Source organism: Sorex fumeus, unplaced genomic scaffold, assembly GCF_029834395.1.
Source record: "Sorex fumeus unplaced genomic scaffold, SorFum_2.1 ptg000072l, whole genome shotgun sequence".
Taxonomy (NCBI): Eukaryota; Metazoa; Chordata; class Mammalia; order Eulipotyphla; family Soricidae; genus Sorex; species Sorex fumeus.
In genome coordinates this window covers 10,900,967-10,919,400 of record NW_026606129.1, presented here as the reverse complement: position 1 = coordinate 10,919,400, position 18,434 = coordinate 10,900,967, and the positions used below count along the sequence as shown (strand labels likewise).

The 18,434-nt window shown below is 53.7% G+C and overlaps 2 protein-coding genes across 4 annotated transcripts in view; one reads left to right on the top strand and one right to left on the bottom strand.

Moving 5' to 3' along the window:
- The window catches only part of NR2C2 (nuclear receptor subfamily 2 group C member 2), a 33,003-nt gene extending 29,593 nt beyond the window's left edge, over positions 1–3,410 (top strand). For all 3 annotated transcript variants that reach the window (XM_056129275.1, XM_056129276.1, XM_056129274.1), the window contains 2 exons: positions 991–1,096; positions 2,775–3,410. In XM_056129275.1, the coding sequence (XP_055985250.1) occupies positions 991–1,096; positions 2,775–2,949 (281 nt within the window). In that variant the 3' untranslated portion in view covers positions 2,950–3,410. The remainder of the gene's footprint in view (positions 1–990; positions 1,097–2,774) is intronic.
- A 5,930-nt stretch (positions 3,411–9,340) lies between these two features.
- MRPS25 (mitochondrial ribosomal protein S25) lies at positions 9,341–12,827 on the bottom strand. The gene is made up of 4 exons (XM_056129618.1): positions 12,644–12,827; positions 10,737–10,843; positions 9,986–10,073; positions 9,341–9,637 (listed from the first exon to the last, which is right to left on the bottom strand). Exons 1-4 carry the CDS (start codon positions 12,775–12,777, stop codon positions 9,445–9,447), a joined length of 522 nt encoding a protein of 173 aa, XP_055985593.1. The 5' UTR covers positions 12,778–12,827; the 3' UTR covers positions 9,341–9,444.
- Between the last annotated feature and the right edge of the window lie 5,607 nt (positions 12,828–18,434).

Sequence of the window (18,434 nt, the reverse complement as noted above, 5' to 3'; positions counted from 1 at the left end):
ATCCGAGCATTGACGTTGTCAGGACATGCACAGGAAAGAGACCGCACCACGTTACGACCAGGCTCTCCTCGGATAGGTGTGCTTTGCAGGCCAACACAAGTTACATGCGTGCTTCTGTAAGTCCTTGCCTTCAGGGCTTTGATACTCAGAGGTGGAAGAGCACATGCCCGGCCTTTGGGCAGCCCTGGGCCCATCCTGGTACTCCGGTGAGTGCCCATTCAGAGCCCCCCAGGACGTTGCTCCGGGGCCTCCTTCCTAGCGCTGCTGGGTGAGATTCTGTTGCCTTCATCCCCACAGTACCTGACTTAGTTGACTAGAGATTGCATCTCTGTCCTGAGCAAAGCACGGACCGTGAGAGACTGCGCGGACAGAATGGAGGGGCCGGCCACTCGTCCTTTTTTGTATCATTTGGCTCTTTGCGAATCCTCAGGATATGCGATCAGATCCAGTAAGGGCTGTCACACACTAGTGTCCTGCAGCCTGGGGGTGTTCGGCCGACCCTCAGCTGGCCCCTCTCGCCCTTCTCCCAGCCTCTGTTCAGGAACGGCCGGCTCGTTCATCAGAGTGATTGAATGTGTAGAAAGCCGTCATTTCTAGCTTTATGTGGTAATCTAAAACTCCGGTTTCCAGAGTAGTAGGGAGTCAGGTGCCCAGGGACCGTGGAGGCTGGCGTGGCCATGCAGGAGCCCGCCCTCCCCTCCGGGGACCCTTCGGGCTTTGATGGTGCCCCCGTCCTGCTGTCCAGACCAGGACCCAGTCTATCTGTCAGCCTGACTCAGAATAGGTACTGAGACGTCTGTAGGGGCCTGAGAGAGCCCGGGGGACTGAGCCATGTTCTCACGTGGGAGCCCTGAGTATGACTCTGGAACTTGGTCCGAGCACTGCCTCGTGTGCCACCCCTCCTCCCCCACCCCACCCGTCCCTCCAGAACAATGGTCAGGTGAGGCTTTCTGAATATAAAGGGAGTTTGGGGCGTTCTTCTCTTTTCAGATCATCCAGGTTTGACCAGCACAAGCCAGATTGAAAAATTCCAGGAAAAGGCACAGATGGAGCTGCAAGACTATGTACAGAAAACCTACTCCGAAGACACGTACCGGTGAGGCCCGGGCCCAAGAGGGGGTCGGGGTGCCCGCTTCTCTGGTGGCTGAAGCCTGTCCTGTCCTCCGGGGTTGGAACAGAGCCAGCACACCTCCCTCCCGCATCAACTCCCCGGGCGATGGGTTAGAGCCCCCAGGTCAGGTAACACCGAGGAGGGGGAACTCCCAGAGAGCAGGAAAGAAACAGCCCCCTGGTGGCACCTGTGGGGAGGACAAAGTTTTCATTCACAGAAACTGGATCTGACCCCTAGAATCTGAGTGGGGCCCTAAACTGAGTTTTAAAAATCCCTTTATTTGGCTGACGGTTCCTTTTTGCCTTGTGGTGGTTTTTGCTCTTTTTCTGGGGTGAGGGTGAGAGGTTTGGGGGGCGACACCCGGTGGGACTGAGGAGCTGCTGACTTAGCCTGGAGGGACCGTGTGGTGCTGGGGTCGTGCCGGGGAGCCAAGCCTGGGTGCTGTGTCCTCCCCACGGCCACAACAGGGGTGACCCGGAGGCCACGCGGGGCCTGGCGTTGAACCCAGAGCCTTATACACACTGGGTCTGAGCTCCCGTCCTTTGTGCTGTCTCGTGAGTCCTGAGCACTGATTTGTATTGTTGAAATGGTCATGCAGGCAGATTTGAAAAGGAAATTTCTTGAGGAATAGGGCAGAAGAGAGTCCTGGTAACTTCCTGCTGGAGGCTCCATGAGTTTCTGAACTCCTGTCAAGCAAATTATTTAATAGCTCCCCCTCCTCTTCCTGTCCCCTCAAAATAAACCCCAGGACAAAGATGGCCACACCCTCACCACTCGTTTTCCTTGTGCCCCTTCGTTCACTGGGATCTTGGGCTTGGCCTCCAGCACAGGGCCCCCTTGAAGCACTCCCCAGAAATCATAGCTTTATGTCCCAAATATAAATTTCGCCAAAGCAGGGTCATTTTCTTCTGGAATCGCACAAGACCTCACTGAGTGTAGTCTGTACAAAAGGGAAACCCCCCTCCGGCTGCTGGCAGAGCCCACTGAGAAATCTCTCTGGGCCCCCAAAAGACGACTCTTGCATTACCACTATCCAGAGAACCATTGTTCCTGTTTTATGTATTTGCTTGCAGAATTTTGTTTAAAATGGAAATTACAAAATCCAACAATTTAGTATCTTATTTTTTCTCCTAATACAGTAACCATATATGCCCATTTCCCAGGGCTAAGAACATGAAAACTTTCCTTCTTGGAAATCATTTTCCCCCCGATGCAATCGTAGGTGGTTTCTGGCTGGTCTGCTCTGGAGACACGTGTGGTGGCCTGTTCTCTTTTGACACTACATGTTGCATTTTAGTGGGTACCGGGACAGTTGTTATAAACAGTGAGAGTCAGAGAGAACAGCCTGCAGCTGACACGGGTTTGGTCCCCAGCACCCCATCTGGTTCCTCAAGCACCGCCAGGAGTGATTCCCGAGTGGAAAACCGGGAGTCACCAACCCCTGAGCACTGCTGGGCGTGACCCAAAGCCAAAAATTGCTCATTAAAAAAAGAGAAGGAAACCCTTTTGGACGCACGCCTTCAGACTGCTCTTTGCAGTTTCTCCTGTGATGAACTGCATGGGGTCGTTGTCTAAGCGGGCGGCTGGCGGTCTGCTGGGCCGCGTTCCGAGCAGGCAGCGCCCTCGGCTCCGCCAGCTTCTCTGATGGGCCTCCCCTCCACAGGTTGGCTCGGATCCTCGTCCGCCTGCCGGCACTCAGGCTGATGAGCTCCAATATAACGGAAGAACTGTTTTTCACTGGTCTTATCGGCAATGTGTCCATAGACAGCATAATCCCCTACATCCTCAAGATGGAGACCGCGGAGTACAACGGGCAGATCACGGGAGCCAGTCTATAGTGCCCGCCGGGGCCGCGCGCACTCGCTAATGGTACTTGGTATGTGCAAATGTGTCCGATGTGTTCGCCATTACCTGCCTGGTTTCTTCTCTGTTAATCCCAGAAAATAGCAACTAAAAGACTAGTAGGATCCTTTCCTGACGTAAGAAATGTTTTAATGCCTTTTGATGAAGTAGCAGGTTTTGGAACAATCTTTTAACTCAATTTGTACTTAGAAATTCTCAAAGGGCAGAAAAGGAAAACAGAATTTTATAATATCAGAGACTAGTATTAAAACTAAAAAGAACCTAAGAGAACAGTATGTGTGTATATATATTAAAAATGTCCTTGGAATTAATAGCTACTAATTACCAGGGTAATGATATTAGCACTTTCTAAGCACTTCTTATCGATGGGATGTTCACGGCGTCTTGCCTGTGGGCAGGGCAAACGGGAGACTGTCTTGTCGAAATGCTAATGATCTCTGCGAAAACCAGTAGGGACAGGAGACAATCATTCTGTGTGAAGAAACGAAGGTATCATTCCTCTTTGTACGCACACATTGGTGGTGTTAAGCTAAGTTCCTCTGAACAAACGAGAACTCAGCCTGTCTGCAGCCTAGAGTGAGTGGGCACTCAGCACCCCGCCCCAGCTCCCACAGCCCTAGTCGCCCCCTGCCAGGCCGAGGGCGCCTCCTCTCTGGGGGCTCTCCTGATGACCGGTTCTCAGGATCGGAGTGCAGCCGCTGGAGAGACCCCAAGGCACCCCCGCCACGCCCAGGAGATGGCACCTTCAGACCGGCGTGCGCAAGGTCGGCATTCCGAACCTTTGCACAGAACTTTGGAGTGCAGCGTGGGGCTGGCGCGTTACTCGGATAGGCGGATGTGAGGGCTCCCGCCCCCCAGAAGGGGCCTGCGGCGGCCTGGCCAGCGCCCAGCGAAGCTGAAAGCGAGGCTTGTGCCGACTGGCCAGCTGCCTCCAAGCCGGGCTGCAGGCAGATGTTTCCGTGGTACTGGTGCATCGCCCACTTGGATCCAGCCCTTTGGACAGCGCAGCAGCAGACGCCCGCCCGCTCCCCAGCGCAGCCCGAACTCCCCATCTCTCTCCTCCAGGAAGGGGTCGCTCTCTAGAGGAGAGGCGAGGGAGCGCAAGCACCGCCGCCAAGGATGCAGTGGCCACAGCCAGCTCGGGCGCTTCCTGCTTGCTGTTGGATAGTCCAGAGGAAAGCGGAAGTACCGTGCAAGGTTCAGTTCGCAGCAGAAGGTGGCCTGGCGGAGGCTAGAGCACCGCTGAGTGAGCCCCCTCGCGGGCTCGGGGCGCGGGAGACGGGAGCTGCTTCATTCCGGGCGCGCAGCAGCACTTTATGGGAGTCAGTGGCAGAGTGCAGTCAGGGGAACGGTCTCCCGCGTCCAGACTCCCGTCTGGAGGTAGAGGGGAGAGGTGGGGTGCCTGTTAGAAAGTGGGGGAAAGAGTGACGCTTTTCTCTTTGCCAGCTTACAGTGATGGTTTTCTAGGTTTGAAGTGACTCAAATGTCAGAATGAAGACAAAAGCCAGCGCGGTGGCTTCCGGGAGGTTCGCTGTGTGCTTGGAGGCCCGAGTGGGGCCTCCAAGACTGTCCGAGCAGCCCGCACATGGCGTTTCCCCATCCTCCCTCTCGACCATCTGAGCAGTTCCCTCAGGCCCACGCACATCCCGTCAGCATATCCTAAGGCCCAGGTTGTCAGTGTTGCCGACAAGGCCCCAGGCCCGCGTGCTGCCCACGCCTTTCCCGCCAGGCTCGCGGCAACTCCCAGAGCCCTTCTGAGCCCGTTACATTCACCTGATCATATTGGGGGAGCTGAGCAGACACCCCGGAGGGCCCAGGCCATGCTGGGGGTAGATAGTGACCGGCAGGACAGCAAGAACACTCAGACTAGGGAGTGCCGGGCTCCCGCACGCAGAGCCGAGGGGCTTGGCCCTAACGCAGCCTGTTCCTGCATCTCTTCTCTGGCAAGGGCTAGTTCAGGGGCCGCCCTTCAAACGCCCATTCGTTTCCCAGATCCTTCTTGGCCTTACTCGGAAGTGACCTTTCCCTAAAGGATCATGTCCTGAATTCACGCCCCCGTCATCCCACGCCCTGGACTGCGTGTGGTCTCTCCCGGCTGTTGTCAGATTGCCGAAGCGAAGCCCTCAGTCCGAAATCTTCAAAGGGACCGCAACCGATCCTCGGTTCAGCTTCTCAGAAACTCAACTTAGCGAAGTCAGACCTGCCCTCTGCCCTCTGCCCTGCCCCCGCTTCGTGCTGGAGACCCTGCTGGCCCCACTCCCGCTGATAATGCTGCAGCCTTTGTTGAAATTTGTGGAAAATAATGGGACAGAATCAGATTCTAGGACAGGAAGAGGCTTAGAAAAAGACCAAATTACTTAAGCAAATCGTACTTTTTTACTGTTATTCCTGGGAAGTTTTTAAGGAAGTACCTTAACATCCCCTCATTTGAGATGTGTGTGTGTCTGTTAGGGGGAGGGGTTGTGTTATTTATTATCTAACGGAGGCTATTGTTTGGGGTTCTTGATTTCTTCGGGTTTTCATATTTGGTTTCAGGTGTAGTCATGTGTAAGGTGTGTTCTGTGATTGCCCTCAGAGGGCCTGTTCTCCTTGTGTCAGTATTAAGTGTGGAGGGGTCTGGGGTGGGCACCCGTCATGGGGGGTGCTGGGCTCCCTGACTGTGGTGGCGGCCTGCTCAGAAGCCGAGGGTTGTAGCCACACAGCATGCAGACTTGGCCGTTCAGAAAATGGGGTTCTAGCTGGACCTAGTGCTTTTACTCCAGGTAAAAGGGGGGGGACTAGGTACCCTGAATTGTGAGGGACATGGCCGGCAGAGTCCGCCTCGGCTGAGGATCCAGGCCCGAGCCTGGTCAGAAGCTGTGTGTCCAGTTTCCGGCGGAGATGTTCTATGTGCAATGGGTCATGGGCGACATTTCAGTATCTTAATTAACCCCAGGTCTTGACAAGTGTCACTTTTGACCAGGCTCTGGATTGCGTGGCTCTTCGGGAATGCGCTGAGATACAGGTTTCTAACCCCAGCTTGGGAGAGGTTTGAGTCTTTTGTCCACAGGGTTCTGGCCTCTGCTGGGGCCTCCTGCCTTCAAGCACGTCTGCACGTCCAGCCCTGGGTCGCTTCCGAGGCCCCGTGTACAGATCTCTAGGCCGTCTGACTGATGAATGTATGTGTGTTTATAGCTCGACGAATGTACAGTGTATATAACTTATGTGTACATAGATGTATATTATGTATACAGACATGTAGCCATGTATCCAAACTTCCCTCACGGTGGAGTCTATGATGGAGTCCCGCTCCTCTGAGCTCGCTCCGGGGCTGGGAAAGGCCGGGGCAGTCACGGGCTCTACTGTCAGGGAGAGCTCGAGACAGAAAAGGTCCTAACAGGATGACGCTCTCTTCTCTGGGGAAAGCCAGGGCAAGACGCTGCAAGAGCATACCCTAGTGTCCCCTGCCCCGCCAGGGCAGGGGCTTGGTGGGAGGCGCTGGGCGGGGACCCCTGCACTCCCCAGAGCAAACCAATTGAAATGCCAGTTGAAAAACATCGCCTTCCAAGTATTCTGTTCAAACAAGCATGAATGTCGATGGTTATCTTATGGCATATAAACTACAAATCCTAAGTTACTTTGCTAAGTATCGCATGTGAGTAAAATCTACTACTTAACTCCATAAATTGGTTTTTTTTTCCAAATTAAAATTGCATTTCTGACATGGAGATGTATGCCCATAAAGCTACAGATGCCAAATTCTCCTCGTCCAGATGGACTCTGATGAATTCCCCCTAATCGGGCTTTAAACTGAGACACGGCATGCGGGAGGCAGGGCCTGACCCGCCGAGGGGCGAGGGTGAGCGCCCCGGCAAGCCCGCCACGGAGCAAGCTGCAGACTCCCCCGGCCACAGTCGCTTTTGTGCTCGGCGAGCTACTGAAAGGTTCCAAGCCGCCTCATTGAGACCATAGTACTCAGTGCCTTTGTGAGACGTGGGTCACTCAGCCTCCCGCTCCCCCACTTCCGGTGGGAAAGCAAGCAAGCTCCGGCTGTTCCCTGGCCTCGTCCAGCTGTGATTGTTCGACCTTTCCCATGTCCCTGCCTGTCGCGACAATCGCACCATTGAACACGGCTTTCCAGTTGGAACACAAGCGGAAGCTTGACAACGGAACCCGCAGACTTCTTCCTTCGGGGCTCTCTGTCTTAACAGCAATCGAAGCATTAAACTGTGAGCTTAAAAAAGCATCCTGGGTGGGGTGGGGGCGGGGCGGGGGAGATTTGTAAGACCCAGCTGTACTTTCAGTTAAGAAGCCTTAACTGGAATTTTGGTGTTTCAATATTTATACATACGGCGTAGAAGAAATACCGTTAAATGCTGGAAAAAATATTCAGCAACATTTATCAAATGACACTTTGATAAAGTTTAATCTTTGGATAACATTGGGAATAAATAGACTTTACATTGAAAAGGTTTTCCTTTAGGAGAGTAATTATTTTAATGACCGGAGCCTTCATGAGGCAGCCGCTGCCGCCTCATTCAGCTCAAGTGCCGGGCTGTCTCCCCACAGCCTCTCCGGTTCCCCAGTCCCTGGTAACCAGTGTTCAACTAGTTTTATAACGGAAAAAGCTGCACATTTTTCATAGTACAGACCATAGTTTTTATCTGTAGTTGGGACCTCTGGTAAAATGTAGCTGCGTTTCCAGCTCTTTTGAAAGACGTCTGTTAAAAGGAAAATTCAGGTGTTGGATTTTTCTTGGGACCGTTTCTGTAACCTTTTCCCTTCACAATATATTGTTTATGCCATTACATTTTAATTCCAGGTTTAAAATCTGTTCAAAGCTGTAGCTTGAAATCAGCTTTGTTTATGTGATGGCATTTAAAAAGAAAAAAAAAGCATGTTCTTTTTAAACTGAATTTTATATCTAATCATTGTCTTCAGTCCTGAAGAAGAATTTGCATTGTTGTGTTTGTATATAGAGTATTGCAGTGCATGAATTAGCTTTATGCATTTTATTAAATGCTGTTTTAATGTGGCATTATTGTTGTGGCTTAATACTACTACCTAAACGAGGTTTATACTATTAAAAGTGAATTAAAGACTTGTGCGTCCTGCTCATCACTTCTCCACTCTATAGTGACAGCGGCAGGGCCCACGGAGGGCTCCTGCCTCACTGGCCTAGGGAAGGGCCACCTGCACGGTCAGATGCGGGGCCAGAGCACTGGGGCCGGCGGGTCCCTCCAAGAGGGTGGCGGCTGTGGCGATAGACACAAGCTCTGAAGTCACAAACAAGGGACTTGGTGTCTCTGACCTGGCTCTGCTGCCAGGTGAGCACTGAGCGCAGGAATCCAGAAACCCACTTGATTATGCCAATAGAAAGAAACCACCAATCAGAGAGAACTGCCAGGCACCACCTCGGGAGAAGAGGGGTCTCAGCGGGAGGGGAGGCTACTCCCTCCAAACAGCTGGCTGTCTCCGGAAAGCCCCTGGCAGCTGAACAGAACCTGCTGCGTGGTGAGGCCAAGGTGAGGTGAGAGACGGCGCCCGCCCTAAGGTGGGGTGCCCGCTCCACCCGGGAGCCGTCACCCTGAGCGCAGCTCAACACAAAATCACAGCAAACCAGAGCTTCCTGAGGCGCGTCAGGCCTGGCCAGCAATCCCTGACCCCAGAGTAAAGGCCAAAGACGTGGTCCAGGCAGACCCTGGGCTGTTAGCGCCTGTGTGGCCCCCACGTGGAAAAGCCAACTTCCAACTTAATGGGCCTGATGATAGCCCATGTCGATCCACAGCCGCCCTGGATGTGCAAAGCCTCTGCCTCCACACCTTCCCGGCAAAGCAGTCCTACCCTCAGCCGGCTCGAAGCCACTGACTGAACCACACCCCAGGGATAGGGGCAGTTCCCGGGTTCTGCTAGTCCTTCACATGTGACCAAGTCACCCTCTGGCTTCTTGCTGCTGAAGCCCGCGGACCTCTCCTGATCCTGTGTCCAGGGAACCGGGCAGCCCTCAGCCACACCTGCCAATCATGAGTGAACATGGGTGAGCACCGGGGCTATGGGGGGGTCCCACAGGGGCCATCCCGCCCACCAGACCTGCCTCTGGAAGCGAGCCCTGCGCGAAGGCACTAGCCTCGCATGCAGCCAGCCCTGTTCAAATGCCCAGCACCACGTGTTCCCGGGACAGGGCTGGAGTAACGGGCACAGCCAGGTGTGGCCCAGAGCCCACCCAGCCCTGCTCAACGAAAGGCAGGTGCTGCAGAGGCTCGCCAGAAAAACAGATGAGCCTGGTGCAGGCGTGCACACCGCAGCCACGGCCCAGGAAAGGGCCTCCCATTTCTCACTCGGCCCCTCCGGCCTCATTCATACCAGGGACGCACAACCGTGCCGAGGTGGTGGAAAAGCATTTTATTGCTCACTAGCAGCTCAGCTGCCGACTCCCCGGCCACCTGCATCTTTCCTGGGCATGTAAGGGGCACCCCAAGTCTCTGGCAGTCTTAATCCTGGGCACCGGCGCTCAGAGTAGCTCGGTACTTCCCTGTCATCTCCTTGGGTAAGGGCACCAGGCCGGGGCAGGGTACCTGCCCTTCTACCTGGCACATGCACTCCCGCAGACAGTACTTCCGGGGGCCGAAGTTGGCCGGGTGAGAGAGCTGCATCCTCGCCTGCTCTTCTTTCTTCAGGGTTTCCCTGATGGCAGAGACAAGAAGGCGTGGGCGACGCTGCTCCAGGCCTCTGGAAAGGGGCTGCCAGCCAGGGGAGAGGAGCCCCATCCCACAGCCTTCCCGGGAGGAAGGACGAGGGGCAAGAAGGCCTCCCCTGGCCTCCCGCTGCCTCCTCACAGGGCGCTCCCCCGAACGGGGCCCTGCCGGGTCCAGACACCCCAACCCAGTGGACAGGCTGGCACTAAGCTGCAGTCCCTAAGGAGAGGGGCCACAGGAGGGGCACAGAGCCGGGGGAAGGAGCTAAAAAGGTCTTGGGGGCAGCCTTGCATCAGCCACGGCCCTGCTCTCAGCTCAGGGAGCCCCAGCAACTCACTCTGTCTTCCCCAAGATTTTCTTGATGTGCGCCATGATCTCCTTATTGCTCTTGGTCTCCACGTCCACCAGGACCTGCTCCCCAGAATCTGCAAACAGGAAGCATGGGGAAGAAAGAAAGATCCAGCAACTCAACGCATCCCTCAGTGTGTGACTTCGGCCCTCAAATCATTTTAATCTGCAGAAACAGATTCAAATGTCTGGGACTGCAGCCCGAGTTAGTTCCCCGGCACACATGGCCCCCGAGTGGTCTGTTGACATGACCTGTATGTTAGCTACACTTCCTTCTTCCACAAGCAGACAAACTAGGGGTAGCTACGAAAGCGTACTATGTAGTGGAAAAGAATTCTATGTTCATAGATAGATACTGTCAGATACGCTATACCCCAGGGTGTCGGGAGATAGTACAATGGGTAAGTGGGTAAGGCACTTGCCGTGCACACACCCAACCCAGATTAGATCTGAAACACGGGATGCGGTTCCCGAGCCCAGCCAGGAGTAAACCCAGAGCACAGCCGTGTATGACCAAAAACATCCAAAAATACAAAGTTAGTCTGCCCCCAACTGGTCTAATTAATCTCTATCAAAATCACTGGGGCCAAAGAGTGAATCAGGTCAAAAGCACTCAGGAGGCCTGGGTTAACCACCAGCACCGCATGGTCCCGAACCCTTGATCACCAGCAGGTGTGGCCCCCAAACAAACAAATCTGAGTAGATGTTTTTGTCCCTGGAGCGCTGGGTCCCACACTCACCTAAATAGAATCGCAGGAAGGGGGACGGCGTCATGTTCTTGAACATCAGGATCTGGACCCAAGGGTTCTTATACTGGATCTGAGGGACGTTGAAAAACACGAATTTCCTGAAGAAAGCAAGAAATTAAACTTGCAACAGTTTTTGTTGTTGGGGGGATACTCCTGGCAGTGCTCAGGGATCACTCCTGGTGGGGGTGGGGACCAAATGGGATGTTGGAGATTGAGCACTGGTTGGCTGCAAGCCAGGCAAGCACCTTCCCCCTCTGTCCTATCCTGCCGGCCCCTAGAGGGGTACCAATATTTAATTAATAGCACTGTAGCACTGTCCTTCCGTTGTTCATCGATTTGCTCTAGCGGGCACCAGTAACATCTCACAACAAATTGTGAGACTTCTTGTTACTGTTTTTTGGCATATTGAATACCTCACGAATCATTTATAAATATTTAATAATATCACTAAATCATTTAATTTATAATTAAATTATATTTTTATGGCTGGAGCGATAGCACAGCGGGCAGGGCATTTGCCTTGCATGCGGCCGACACGGCCAACTGAGTTCAATTTCTCCGCCCCTCTTGGAGAGCCCAGCAAGCTACTGAGAGTATCTCGTTCGCACAGCAAAGCCTGGCAAGCTACCCATGACGTATTCAACATGCCAAACACAGTAACAAGTCTCACAATATTACTGGGCCCGCTCAAGCAAATGGATGAACAAAGGGAGGACAGTGATGAACAGTGAACTTTTTTTTTTTTTTTTTTTGCTTTTTGGGTCACACCCGGCGATGCACAGGAGTTACTCCTGGCTCTGCACTCAGGAAATTACCCCTGGCGGTGCTCAGGGGACCATGTGGGTTGCTGGGAATCGAACCTAGGTCAGCTGCGTGCAAGGCAAACGCCCTCCCCGCTGTGCTATTGCTCCAGCCCCTGAACAGTGAGCTTTTATGGTTATAAAATTATCATAATATTAATATTTCTACCCATTCCCCTTCCACCCTGTCGTTTCAGCGATCAGCTCCCACACACACTCGGTTTCTGTGAGCCAGACCACCGGCCTTTGAGGCGCAGGATGCCGCGATGGTGGCCACTGACATCACTCTTGGATTTTGTGGGGCTGTGCTTGAGCTCAGACTGGGGGCCACACACACACACACACACACACACATGGCAGGGACTTTGCAAGCCAGCCGTCCCAGACACACACACACACACACACACACACACACACGGCAGGGACTTTGCAAGCCCCGTCCCAGACACACACACACACACACACACACACACACACACACACACACACAGCAGGGACTTTGCAAGCGAGCCGTACCAGTCAGTCTCTCTCACACACACACACACACACACACACACACACACACGGCAGGGACTTTGCAAGCGAGCCGTCACACACACACACACACACACACGGCAGGGACTTTGCAAGCGAGCCGTCCCAGTCCCACCACTTCACACTGGTCTGGGGGTCCGAGCGCGGGCGCACAGGCTCTGCGTGCAGGTGGCCCTGCTTGATCCCCAGACCCCACGGTCCCCCACGGTCCCCCAAGCCCGCTGAGCGCCGCCTCACCCCGCCCTGCAAAAGAAGTGTCAGACACACCCCAAACGGTCTGCGGCAGTGAACAAAACAGGCCACGGGGAAAAAGTAGAAACCCTGAGCTTTTGCGGATTCTCGGCATCTTCCCAATAATTACGTAAACTGAGATTTTTCCCCCCGGGAGAGGAGAAGTCGGCCTTACGGTTACGCCTGGGGGCGGGCGACCCGCTCTGACCCCGGGCGCCGCCCGTCAGTCCCGCTCTCCGGGGGGCAGGGGGGGCGGCTGTCGGGGCCACCGGGGCCCCCTCTGCCCGCGACCCCCGGGCCGGGCGGGGCGGGGTCGGGCCGCGCCGCACTGACCTGGCGCCCTCGCCCCGCTCCCCGCGCGTGTTGTAGTTGACCGTCATGACCTTCACCGAGTCCTTGAACACCACGTCGCCCTGGCCCAGGTACTGCAGGGTGCGGCGGATCGGGAAGCGGCCCTTCATGGGCATGGCGGCGGCCGGCGGGGCACCCACCGCGCGCCCAGCCCGCTCAGCCCCGCGCACGCGGCCCGCGCCGTCCCGACGGCCGCGCCTCCCGGCAGGCACCGCGCGCGCGCGGGGCAGCCTGGGACTTGTAGTCCCGCGCGGGGGCTCGGGCTCGGCCGCCGGTGCCCTGCAACCCGCGACCGGGGCAGCCTTTCCCGAGGCTCCGAGTTGCAGCGCGAAGCCAGGGGGCTGGAGTCCGCATCCCGAATCGGCCCCAAAGAGGTGTTTGGTTTTGTTTTGTTTTCTCACTGGCGCTCAAGCTGCAGAAGGAAGCGGTTCGAGTAGCACAGTCGCTGACCTGGGCTCAGCAAACGGTTGGCAAAAAAAAAAACAGGAAAAAGTGTTGGGTCCAGGGAGACCGTTCAAAGGGTTGGCTCAGAGGAAGGTCCCGAATTTGACTCCAGCAGCCCCCCAGTACTGCTGAAGCCCCCTCCAACGCGAATATATATATACGCGAATATATATATATACGCGAATATATATATATATATATATTTTTTTTTCCCCCCCTTCCCCTAACTATGATGAGGCGGGAAAGCGCGAGGCCGGGGTGTGGTGGGACTCAAAGACTGTCCTGAGAAACGGGCCAGTGCAGGAGAACGCGCTTCATTTATTGGAGTCGGGACAGGACAGGGCCTTTCCCGCGCGCTCCCCGTGGTGATATACAGGGTCCACCAACCCCTCCAGCGTGTTCTGGAGCCAATGGGGTTGCAGGTAGAGGGGATCTGGGCCCCCCCTGGGTACAAGCCCGGCTTGTAGGCATTGCCCAAAGTGCTTTGCAATGCCCAGGGAGCATTGACTCCCACGTTTATCTGCCAAAGACTGTTCACCCGCCAGTCCCTGGCCAGCACCGGGAAGCTTCTCATCTCCTAACTGTGAAAACAGCTGGGTGCCTGAAACCATGAAAGTGTTTCGCATCAAGGATTCACCAAGTGTTCCTACTCACTGGTCAGGCCCCAGCCTCTCACAGGACCTGCGAGTCAACTCTCCGGATTCAAACTCTTGTCTGATGGGCCGCCCAGCTTTTTCTGATGACAGTGACTTCAAGATTTCAAACTCTGAAATGAGAGAGGTGCCCCGTGGCAGTACTGGGGAGATACATGTGGTGCCAAAGGATCAAACCTCGTCAACTGTACACAAGGCAACTGCTTCAAGAGTATAACCCAGGACTCCTTCCAGCCCCAAGGTTTTGATCTTCAAGCCCACCAGTGTTTCCCATGGGCCCAATGTCCTTCTGTGTTAGAATGAGGGCGCATGTATGAATCAGGCTCAGGCAGTGGGGATTGACCTGGCTGCAATCCCACCTCGAAACGCTGAGCACGATTGGCCGATCACAGTCATTTCCCCTGTAAATCAGAGTTGGGAGGACTGAACAAGGCACGCCGTGAACCGCACTCAGCTTTCTGCCTTGTCCCAAACGAGCACTACTTCCGGGTTGAATACACCCAGTCCTTGGGAGGTTTCAGTTTCAAAGACCCCAGTGACATCAGTATCAGGTTGAGGAACAGTGCCATACATTTCCTTGATTTCTGCATCATTATGATGAGGTGGCAAGACTGAAGAGGATTCTTATACTATGTGTAAAAACTGTTTAACGCAGGAATAACTAGGTTTCATGAGGGCAGAACTCAAAGCCATATTCATCCTAAGAGCCCAGTGACCCCAATTTTGTCATAAACAGCCAGGGAACACGGAGGTTGGGCGTACTTTTTGATACTTGGATGATTTGCTCGAGCGGGCCCAGTAACGTCTCCATTGGAGACTTTGTTGTTACTGTGTCTGGCATATCGAATACTCTCGGTAGCTTGCCGGGCTCTCCGAGAGGGGTGGAGGAATCGAACTCGGGTCGGCCATGTTGGCTGCTTGTAAGGCGAACGCCCTATCCGCTGTGCTATCGCTCCAGCTCCAGGAAAGAAGGGGGGAAGGGTGTTCCCAGTGCTTCTCCTTTGTAGCACACATGCACATACAGACACACACAGAGCAACTAGCATCAGTAATTTTATTTTCTTTTAAAGGTTCCGATATGAGGTCCCAGAGTAGTGCATGCAAATCAATGACCCTAAAACGGACCACCGCTGGAAGATGACCCGCACAATCAGCTAGACTGTGGCCTGGTAAAGAACAGCTTCTCATAGGAGTCCCGTTACCTAAGTATGTTCATGTCCAACCTACCACATAGCTCATGATTAACTCAGAGGTACATTTTAGTATCCGAACAACAAAGACACATGAACTGTGCGCACAAAGTGTCCTTAGTGTATTAAGACAGGGGCAAAAAAACACAAGGCCGAAAAGGGAAGGCTCACCTCATTTGAGGCCTGAATCCCCGAGTCTCTTCCACGTGTGAGACAGCTCCAGCACCTGCCAATGCTATAGCAAGAACGTGCTCAACTCCTGACCACATGCAGCTGCGCATGAAGGGCCAAAGATTCACCTGAGCTAAGACTCCAAATTGTGGTAGCAATCGAGACGCTATCTGTTCAAAGGCCGAATGTTAACCTACTCTGTAAATCTTTGTGCCTTGTGAATCCTGAAAAAATGGGACAGATGAGGAATCGAAGTCTAATTCCTGTCATAACTACAATTCTAGATTACTGCCATGGAAGAACTGAATGAAGAGATTCAATCACATCTGAGGATTTTAGTTTGGCTTAATATACTTAAGTGCCATGTTTTAGTTTAAAATGTTTCTTCTATGCGGTTCTCAATACTCTTACTTACAAATTGCTATTTCAGGCTGATTTTAGGGAAAGGACATATTTAGTAAACTAGGCTTGACTGAAATCACCAGCTGAGAAATCCTGGAAAAAAAGTGTTTCTGCTGCAAAATCGCCTTTTGCTTCTGGAACTATCGGCTCTTTAATGAAGAGTGTTTCCTCAGAATGGCAGACTGAGAAAAGAGGGGGTACTGGCCATGAGCAAAACCTTCCAAAATAACCAAGGCCTTGGGCCTCAAGGAAGGAAAGGCCTAACCCAAACACGAGATACTTCATCCGTCGCCAATGTCCCCAAACACTCCTGACAATCACCAAGTTCTTAGCTGGCACTAGCAACTCACTCAACAGTTCTTTGTGAACAGAAAGCAAACGGAAAGGGTCCTCCACAGAACCCCTTTCCCCATGCCCCGATACAGGACCTTTTGATTCAACCATAAGGTTCAGATGGTAGTAAACAAATACGGATAGTGTCAACACACACAGATTATTTATACACCACAATGTTTTTCAGACACGAATAAAGGTCTCTCCAGAATGTAACAAAATGAATTTCAGCTCACACACCAGGAACCAGCAAGAGTGTGACCCGAGTTAGTTAAGGGATTTAAAGTGACTAGTGGTCAGATATTGTTCATTCATTAACAGGCTTAATTACAGGAACTCTACCCGGAGCTCACGTGGGTACCCTACCAGCAGCGTTTCTCAATAAAGGGCCATGGTGGCCCCCAGAACATTGCAAGGGAGGACAAAGGTGAAAATCACACAGATGGGGGGCTGGGGCACAAGATTAGGGGGCCAGCCAGTAGGACGGGGGCCACAGAACGGACAAGGTCAGAAGAGGCTGAGAAACAGTGAATTAATGACAGCTCCGGAACTAAACTAACAATTTCCCTTTTTGTCCTTCATGAGTGAAGAGGTCAAGTGCCTGGTGCTTGCAGAATGACCCTGTGTTGTGCCTCTTCAAACATCTGTTTCTTAATACTAAATGGTAGCCTGCCAGTGCCCTGGTCAGGACACGAAGCGCCAAAGGGAGGAAGGCGATCATTTAGCCCTGAGAGTCATTTTGTTCCTTTCAGGGTTGGGGGGCAGGACTGGGCCACATTCGGCAGTCTCAGAGGTTATTCCTGTCTCTGGGCGCCAGAGACCAGGTGGAGTGCTGGGAACTGAGCCTGGGTCGGCCGCCCGCAAGGCAAGCGCCTCACCTCCTGCACGCTCTCTTTTAAGTTTATCCTCTGAGAAGCAAGCTTCCACTCTCCTGACATGTTCCACAGAAGCCTCCTGCCCCTCGATTCCTGACGCACCGACGGGGGACTCTGAACAAGGCCCAGTCAGCGTTGCCAGAGCCCTACCTAGAGCAATAGCGGCCAGCCAGGAGCACGTGGGCCCGTGTGGGTCTCCGGGGTCCTCCAAAGGCGCCACAGGTGAAATGGGGCCCAGCACAAGACTAGGGGTTGACCAGGAGGACAGGGTGGTCACAGGAAGGAAATCAGGCCAGGAGGGGGCAGGGCCAGGAAAGGGGTGACGACACCCCAGAGGAAGGCTTCTGGGAGACAATGCTCAAGCAGCCAACGGGGCCGAGAGGTGTGCTGGCAGAGACCCCGCTCGCCGGTACCACCCCAGCCCACCAACCCCAGTTCACCTCTTCTCCTACACCGCTCCTGGCTCACGGCTGCCTCGGAAGTTCAATGTCCCGAAGGAGAGAACCTGCGCGGGAACAGGCCCATCACCTGCCTGAAGCCTGGCAGTCCCCTCCCTGCTCCCACTGCTGCAGAAGCAGGTGGAAGGCGGCCAGGCTCCCCGCGATCCACCGCCGCAAGGGTCCCTCAGCCTGTGGCGGCTGGAGGGTGGGCACTGCACTGACACAAGGCGAGGCAGGAGTAAACAGCACCAGGAGGCGCAGGGCGGCGTCTGCCTGCGCGCAATAAAAACTGCATTTAGTCCTGTCTTGGGAGAAAATGCCAGGTCCCTTCTGAAGGGAAAACCCAATTGAAAGAAAAAACAAAAACTAGAGGAAAAGGGATGGAATGCTGATTATTCCTGTTCTGAGTCCCAGTATCTGTTCGGTGTAGCAGGGAACGCTCCGCCGCACATAATGAAGTTGAAATTGAAATTCTAGAGAAAACAGCTACCAGATATGAAGAAGATAAATTCAATCTGCAACGGGAACTTGAAACACACAATCAAAAACTTCAGCGACTGGGACTGGAGCAATAGCACAGCGGGTAGGGCGTTTGCCTTGCATGCAGTCAACCCGGGTTCGATTCCCAGCATCCCCTATGGTCCCCCGAGCACCGCCAGGAGTAACTCCTGAGTGCAAAGCCAGGAGTAACCCCTGAGCATCGCTGGGGGTAACCCAAAAAGCAAAAAAAAAAAAAAAAAAAAAAAAAATTCAGCGACTGTTTTCCGATAAAAAGAGATTGGAGGCCAGGATGTAAGACACGTTGACAGAAACCAACGGTGAAGTGGGAGAAAGAATGTGAACGTCAGGTGGTGGCCAAACAGCTGGAGATGCAAAATAAACTCAGAGTCAAAGATGAAAAACTGAAAACAACTGGAGGCTACACTCACTGAGCCTAACTCCGAGAAGCCAGAGACCCTCTCGGGAGCGGGACCAAGAAAGCGTCACTCAGAGGTCCGTTTCTCCATCTCCAGTCCCTAACGCGCCACCAATCCATCACCAACCGACACAGATGATCACACTCTGCGGGAGACAGACGGGTAGATCCTAAGCCTGCCACTAACGTGCAAACCGAGACAGCCATGCAGCCACATGTCCCTCACGCCCTCACAGTCTGTTGCGAACGAAAAGGCACAAGCGAAGTGTGAGAAGTACATGCTGATCCCACCCGGAACTGGCCTCCGGTGGGGAGACTGAGACTAAACTGATTGAGGGTGATGTCTGCA